General features: G+C 35.2%; 2 protein-coding genes across 2 annotated transcripts; both read right to left on the bottom strand.

Moving 5' to 3' along the window:
* Positions 1–204: 204 nt before the first annotated feature.
* Positions 205–2160, bottom strand: LOC120089838. The gene is made up of 2 exons (XM_039047244.1): positions 1314–2160; positions 205–661 (listed from the first exon to the last, which is right to left on the bottom strand). The coding sequence occupies exon 1, from the start codon at positions 1657–1659 to the stop codon at positions 1321–1323; it is 339 nt and encodes a 112-aa protein (XP_038903172.1). The 5' UTR covers positions 1660–2160; the 3' UTR covers positions 205–661; positions 1314–1320.
* A 1417-nt stretch (positions 2161–3577) lies between these two features.
* LOC120090127 (probable anion transporter 3, chloroplastic) lies at positions 3578–7121 on the bottom strand. Its single transcript, XM_039047646.1, has 8 exons — positions 6629–7121; positions 5363–5589; positions 4924–5272; positions 4799–4843; positions 4564–4710; positions 4261–4398; positions 4150–4183; positions 3578–4057 (listed from the first exon to the last, which is right to left on the bottom strand). Exons 1-8 carry the CDS (start codon positions 7073–7075, stop codon positions 3888–3890), a joined length of 1557 nt encoding a protein of 518 aa, XP_038903574.1. The 5' UTR covers positions 7076–7121; the 3' UTR covers positions 3578–3887.
* Between the last annotated feature and the right edge of the window lie 913 nt (positions 7122–8034).

Genomic DNA, 8034 nt, shown 5'->3' with positions numbered 1-8034 from the left:
CTAACAGCAGCTCCCAATAAGTACAAATAATCGACAGCACATGTTACAATTGTAGGATGGATGTCCATTAAAGCTAATATGTTGATACGAGTATCTGATCATATCCTATGTGGTCAACTTTTCTTTATGTAATAAAGCTGCTGCCAGATGAAGCTACTTGACATGGATTGGTTAGGGGTGGAGATGGAGACATAACCCAGGATAGTCAGGAATTCCAATCATAAAGCAAACTTTGTTGATGCACTTCATTGTACAAAATTAACATAAATATCAGTTTACAGAATACCATTAGATGCAGTATTGTAGTTCGTAAGCCAAGTTTGAGAATCAAATTTGGTAGCATCAATGAGCCTTAGAATGAGTTTTGCTAGTTATCTTTTCCAAGTTAAGCAGCCCAACCTGAGGGAGGTAAATGGTCTGCAGAGAATTCTAAGCTTGGGGGGAAGAACAATGCCTTCGAACCATCCTAAGCAGCAAAGGTAGCATACAACATTAATAGCAGAACTGCTGGAAGTGACTTGAACGGCCAACTGTGGCAGGAACGATCCTGTATGAGGAAGGAAGCTGTACATGTGGACGAAAGAGATGCCGGGGTGAGGTGATTCTCCAACAGGAATGCAAAAACAATTGTGATAATTCCTATCAGATGAACTTCTGTCAGCTGAAAACAACGAGTGTGTTAGTTAATTCATTCATGATCTGATAATAACAAGCAGATAGCAGAACAATTCTAAGGGTATATGAACAATGTCTAAGAGTGAAATTACTCGGGATTCGATTTAAAACAAGAGATTTCTAGAGTTACTATTGTTACTCCAAACTAAATGACTTCAGTTTCGAACTTGATATCATTATTTTCAGGCTAGAAAATAGGATATAGGCTACAAATCAATCTATTGCCAATCGAAAAAGGTGTAGAATAAATGAACTGATTCTCCCAAAACTTTATCAAGTAGCCTTGGAGAATATATTCTAAGACATAGTCCTCAAGATGTATAAGAACAGATTAGGTTCTCTCCTATCCTTTATGGCTTCTAAGAGAGTTGGTTGATCTATCCTCCATCAATCAACTTGCCAATAGAGCATTTTCTTCAAAACCACAAACTTAGTAATATCAATTTTAAGAATAAAACTACAAAGATCGATTAACTAAACTAAAAAAGCCAATGTAGAATTCCACAAGCTTGAGCTTCAGCTTGATTTACATTATAGCAGATATTATCCATTACAACCAGAAAACAGAGCAAATTTCCCATAACAATTCTACTTGAATATATCTAACAGAACCATAAGCAAAGAATGGAGAAGCTTACATTAGAATTAAAACGCCTGCAACACGGGTCTTTTTCCCAGCCTCTTTATTTCTCTGTCCATGTTCCCCGTAAGCATCAATCCAAACATCTTGAAATCACATAGAAGAGACCAAAATGGATGGCCAAAGGAGGCAGGAACATTTTCCTCAACGAAGAAATGGCTATACCAGGCGAATCCATAACCAGTTAATGGCACAAAGAACAGAAACCACCAGCTAAACAATAAGGAGCATAGAAAGAAGAAGATTGAAGAAAGAGTTCCAATAAAGTGCCAACGTCTCGTCGATGGTTTAGAGTGCTGGTTCATGTAGAAAACCCAGAACTCATCTAAACTCCTGAAATTCATAAATTCAGAGTTGAAAAACGAAAACCAAAAACTGATATCTTGCGGATTTTTAAAGAACCCCTGATCAAAATTTCGAAACCCAAGTCAGAAATTGGAGTTTCGACGATCGATCATGAAAACCTAATTGAGGTAACAAGGTATTTGAATCACCAACTCTACCAAGATGGGTTTATTTAATTAGACTGCTTGGTCTGAAAGGCTGGTGGAAAATTGAAGGTGGGTTATGGCGTCTTGTTCACTTCACACACGCAACCAAATGGAATTATGAAAACTCTTTGAAGCCATAAATTTTCAGAGGTTTGAACTTTGAATAGAATTGAATCAAAATGTCGGCAAAATGTTTTTGGGCCTCGGATCACAACACAAAGTAAATCTAGGGTTTAAGTTGGATTTGATCTGGGGAATTTGAGATCATACAAACTTCAGCCCACTTTCTCTCTGTTAATTCCCTAAATTGGTATTACCCACAAAAATTTAAACTCAGAATGACATCACTTTTAATCATTTGGAAACATTCACTTTCCTCCTTGATGAATGTACAAGAAGATTGAATTAACTAACAAGTTAAAAGATATTGAGAAAAAAAAGGACTAATAATGACCATTATAAAGAATTTGATCTAATAGAGTAATGGAGTAGTACAAATTTCTTGATTTTCTTACCCAAGTGTGAAGGGGAAAAAAATCCAAGACTTACCCTTAATAAATTATTGGCATTTGACTCTTCAAACTAGAGTTGACAACGAGGGAGGGCTCCCGTCCCTGTTGGGAGATTGTACTCCAAGGGCTCATTCCCTGTTTTCCTTTTATTTTCTCATGAGAACTCTTTTTTTTTAAAAAAAAAAGTTCCCTAAAATTCTATTTGATTTGAGTTTGGACACTCTAATTGAATTTATATTGGATTAAATTAAAAAATAGGCTAAATGTAAAAATTAAATATCTAATATATATATATATATATAAACCTAATCGGGGTGGGGATACCCTCCCCATCTCCACCCCATCCTCGGTTCGAGGACCCTTAGAGTTCCCCGATTTGACCCTATCCCCGATCAAACTGGGGATTCTCCGTCGCCTTGTGGGAATTTTGCCAACTCTACCTCAAACAAAGGAAAATTTAGTGAGTACTACTCTCATTAATTGATTGTCACGCCAATACTTTTAATAATGGTGTGGAGTTTACCAATATTAAACAATTCATTATGAAATAAAATTTCAAATTTGAATATAGAAAGTAGGTACTATAGGAGTATTATAAATTTTCTCCAAATAATGTAGGTAGAAACTTAGGGCACGTTTAGATTGACTTTATAAATGTTTAAATAAGTATTTCCAAGTGGAAAAAAAGTTAATAAACACTTAAAAAGTCAATTCAAACGGGCTATTAGTATACAAACTTTGAAATTTGTGTCTATTTGATCATTAAACTAAAAAAAGAAAAAAAAAATGTAGATTTATTCAACAAAATTGAAAGTTTAAGATTTCATTAGACACTTTGCCCAAAATTTAACTGTAATTGCATGGTTTGTTTTTCTTATAAATAAGAGATTACAAAACAAACCCAATCAATTCTTTACTTAGTTTCTTAAAAGATTGAAAATTCAAATCCTTGAACTTAAATGAAAAAAGTGAATTAACAAGTAATAACATATACATCATTCAATGAATAATTGATCTGTCACAAAGATGAAATATGTATGTATGTATATATATATGTATGTATGTATGTATATATATATGTATGTATGTATATATGTATGTATGTATGTATATATATATGTATGTATGTATGTATATATATATGTATGTATGTATATATATATGTATTGTATGTATGTATATATATATGTATGTATGTATATATATATATTTCTGGAGAGGAAACATGAAATATTGAAAGCAAGTAGTAGTTTCTACGTTTCATGAAGGAGTGCGGTATTTTATTCACATCTAAATCCAATTAACTTTAACTTACAATGAGAGTAGAGTAAACAGATTTTTTTAATATTAAAAAAAAAAAAAAGGCAAAAAGATGGGGTACATTAACCCCAGGAACAAAGAATAAACAACTTAATTCTAACTTATAAAAGAAAAGAAAAAATATATATATATCAAAATGGCTCCACCCATATTAATCTCTCCTCTTCCCATTCCACACAGGTTTCAGCAGCTAAAAATATGGTTCACTTTGAACTGAAGGGGCCCTTCTGAATTCAGAAACGTATGAGCCTAAAAGACTTGCTCCCCGGTAGCAAACACATTCCAGAAAATAGCTGCCATGAAGTAAATCATTGCTGTAACTGTCAAGAATGCCTGGAAGGATCCAAGCCATTGTACAAAATAGCCTGTTCCAATTGTGCTCACAATTGCTGCTAATGTCCCTGCTGAGTTTGAGATTCCTGCAGCTCAACACAACACAAGTTTCAGAATGTAATGTTTCTTAACAAATGAAATTTCTTATCTACTGAGAGAGAATAAACAAGAAGCATACCATGGAGAAAACCTGCATGTTGAGGCGCTATGTCCTGATTGAACCAACAACAAATAAGAAGGAATCATTTCAAACAGTTTGTTTGTGAAGAAGGGTTGTTTAAAAGCTTACTTGCATATTAAGGAGAAAGCCGGCTTGGCTAAATGAGCTCAAGCTCAATGCTACTGTCATCAAAACTGCTGCAACTGTTGGTGTCGTCGCAAAATTCAAACAAAGTAATGCTAATCCGGGTCCGATGAAGCCAATTGACTGTTGTTAAGCACCAATGAATGTCATTGCTTCAGTGATTGAATAAAAAGGTTATGCATACATTCTTAAGTTGCATAGATAGTTTTTGTTGTGCGACTGTTGAATAAAAAAGTTATGCATACATTCTAACTCTATTAATACTACAATATGGGAATGGAATAAAACCTGCATTATCTTCCTGACTAATGTCACAGGGTAGCCTGATTTGATTAGAGCATCAGACGTAGTGCCCGCAAAGTAGCCAGAAACTGCCATTGTTCCCCACGGAATGGCGCTAAACCAGGCCGCTTGTTTCAAGTTCACATTAAACACCTACATCAACCCAACAGGTAGAGAAGTCCATCACAATTTTTCAGTATAACTTCACTTTTCAAAACTTATTCATGTCAAACCAACTTACAGTCTTGAAGTAAACTGGCATCCATGAGAGAAGAACAAAATATCCCTATTATACAAACCAACAACTTCAAGAGTTAATACATGAATCAGCAACTCAATTCAAACACAAAATAAGTAAAAACTCACCCAATTATTAGTCATATTGGCGAATATAATAGCCCATGTTGGCAACTTGGACAGAAGGCGGCTAAGAGGTAGGTGCGTGGCATTATGATGAGAAGAATCGACTTTCCCAGCTTCGATTAATCTCAACTCCAATGTGCTGATATTTTGACTCTCTCTGGGGTTATTCGTGACTCCCGGAATCCAAGACATCAACCAGACAAGTCCAAGTGATGAGAATAACAAGAACGGGCCGGTGACTCCAATGGACGATAGCATGATGGGGGTTAATAGCAATCCTACAACATTGCCAAGATGAAAACCAGCCATTGACATCCCAACTGCCCTTGCTCGTTCATGGCTCGGAAACCACCTGATCAAACACGACTTTCAAAGTTAAGTTGGAGAATTGGAGTCTAATCACAAAGAATCATTTTTTATGGTTGGTGAAATAGGGTGTGACCTTGACAAGAGGGTACTCATAGATGGCAAAGCAACACCTTCAGCAAGTCCAAAGAAAGCACGAACGGCCAAGAGACTGGTTGTTGAGTGGTTGGCGGCCAAAGGAGTAAGAAGAGTAGCAAGAGACCAAAGGGCCACTCCCCAAGCCATCACTCGTTTTCCTCCATATCTGTCAACCAATGCTCCTCCAACCACCGATGAGAATATGTATCCCCATAGAAATGATGACTTCAACAAAACAACGTTTACAAATTTCAGCTTTTAAATATCCAAAAATAACAACAAATGTTCTTCTTACTAAATTACAAGTTTGGTTCACCAACTTTCAGATTGTATTTATGTAGGCCTACTTCTAATAAGCTATATACACCTGATCCATGATCCATGTATTTTAAGAAGTTTCTAATAGGGTAGTTAACTTTCAATTTTGTGTCATTACCATTAACTCTGTCAAATCAACACTCAATTGTTCCTAATGTTCAGAGAATTAAGGAAGCTACAAAAACACAACTTGAAAGTTCAAACTCAAAAAGGTTTAACTTTTTCCCTTTTCCTATTCTTCAAGCTATAGCTATTACATGATTGGGGTTTGGTTGGGAACTTGGGCCTAAGAAATGAAAGAAGGCCCAAATGGCCAAATTAAAAGTTCCTGTGGGCCAAACCAGAGCACTTGGGGAAGCAACTTGCTTGAGTGAGGGGGTTGGTATGACTTACGAGTAAAAGATAAGAACTGTTCTTCCTGGTTTCATTTTCACGTTTAAGGTTTCACCCCTTCCACAGATTACTGTAATTCTAGGGACGCGACGGGGAGGCCAAGGCAGCCGGGTCAAACTTGAAAGCAAACTCGATCACAGCCTTATAGTACAAATCCTCATTCCTCAACCACCACCTCTCAGTAAATGAGAAATTTCCAAACCCCATAGCCGACAACACACATCAGCTTGCATTATTGTTGAGGAAGTGATATAATAAAATTTAGCACAACCCATCAGCTTAGACTTTCGAATTAATGAGTGATTTAACAATTATACACGTTTACAACGAGAACACATCAAACAATCTTAAAACAAAAACAGTTGCTGTTTGTGCTTTTGTGGTTCTATTCTATACATGGCGAGAAAGAGATAAATTTAGAAAAACAGTAAGTCAAATTAAACAAATCATATTGATTAAATAGCCAGCTGAAATCGCCTGATTGATTGCAGAACAAAACAATAGAAGGAAGAATCGAGTAGAGTTTCATTTGTTGTTTTTTTTTTTTTTTCACCTGAACGATGCCGAGGAAGGAACTAGACCAGCCATATTTAGCAGCAAGAGGAACAATCGCAACCGACATAACAACTCTATCAGCATTACAAAGACACATGACGAATGCTGTTAACGCAACAACTTTAAACCTCTCCGGCAAGCCGAATCCAATTCCAGCGGCAGCGGCTCGGTCTTCAGCGGTGGATCCGATTGATCTCCGGCCAAAGGGAATGCTTCTCTCGATCCCCTCCGCCGTGCAGCGAACCACCGCCGCCGATGCTCTTCTCTCTCCGGCCACTCGTAACCGATCAAACCCCAGCTGAATCCTCCATTTGGATTGAAATACGGAATGGGTTGTTGAAAAGTTGACGAGGTTGGGTTTTTTGGTTGAAAGACGAGATGGGTAATTAGGAGAAAGGTAATTTATGGAATTGGTGGAAGGTTTAGGCGGAGAGGAAGTCGCCATTTGAGAAGCTGTAAAATACTACTCACAATGTAAAGAGGAGGAGAAATGGGTGAAATGCGCAGTTTAAATAGGCATCTGTAAATCAACTTGCCCAAACATTACTTCACAAGACGAGTTTAATTTAATTTTTAATATATAAATTAAAAAGAATATATATAAAAGATTTAAGGTCTCATGGACGAGTTGGAATAAATCAAATCTATTCAACCTTATTCTATCACGTACAAATATATGTGAGGTAAAAAATTCGTATTAGACACATATTAGATATTGATACTTTTAAATATATATCTAACACGCGATTTGACGTATATATTTTTATGCTTACCTTTTTTTAAAGAAAAAATATAAGCAACTCATCTAATCTTCATCTTCATATTTGAGTCTTCACAAAATCCATCAAAATATAATCTACTTGAATATCTTCAACAATTCAATGAAAAAGTTCTTCGTTTATATCCATATTTCTCCCTCTAACCTTCTTCTTCTTTCTTCTCGGATCAATATGAATCAATTTTCTATTGAATTTTATTGACTATTTTACTTCAACACCTTAGATATTACGTTTTGTATTTTATTTTAGTGTTTGTATTGTATTTTATACTATTGTCATTAACTTGTATGCTAAATTTATCTATATTTTAGATTTTTTTAAGAAAAAAATATGTAATCAGTATCCTTGTTTTTTTTTTTTTTCTAAATTGGCGTATCGTCATATCCTATTATATCCGTATCTCATATCTATATTTGTGTTTGTACTTCATAGATGTTATTGTTTCCTAGAAAGAAATTTGAGATATATTTAAAACTAAATAATGTGTCAATGCAATTTTTAATTAAATAGTAATAATAATGATAATTAATTCATCTTTTTTATTGCTAATCATTTCTCTAATAAACAAAATAATTAATAATCGGAACTCTTTAACAAATGAAATAGAAACTTAATTCATTTTTTA

Source organism: Benincasa hispida, chromosome 11 (assembly GCF_009727055.1).
Source record: "Benincasa hispida cultivar B227 chromosome 11, ASM972705v1, whole genome shotgun sequence".
Lineage (NCBI taxonomy): Eukaryota > Viridiplantae > Streptophyta > Magnoliopsida > Cucurbitales > Cucurbitaceae > Benincasa > Benincasa hispida.
The sequence above is the reverse complement of the archived record's forward strand: the minus strand, read 5'-3'. Positions and strand labels throughout refer to the sequence as shown.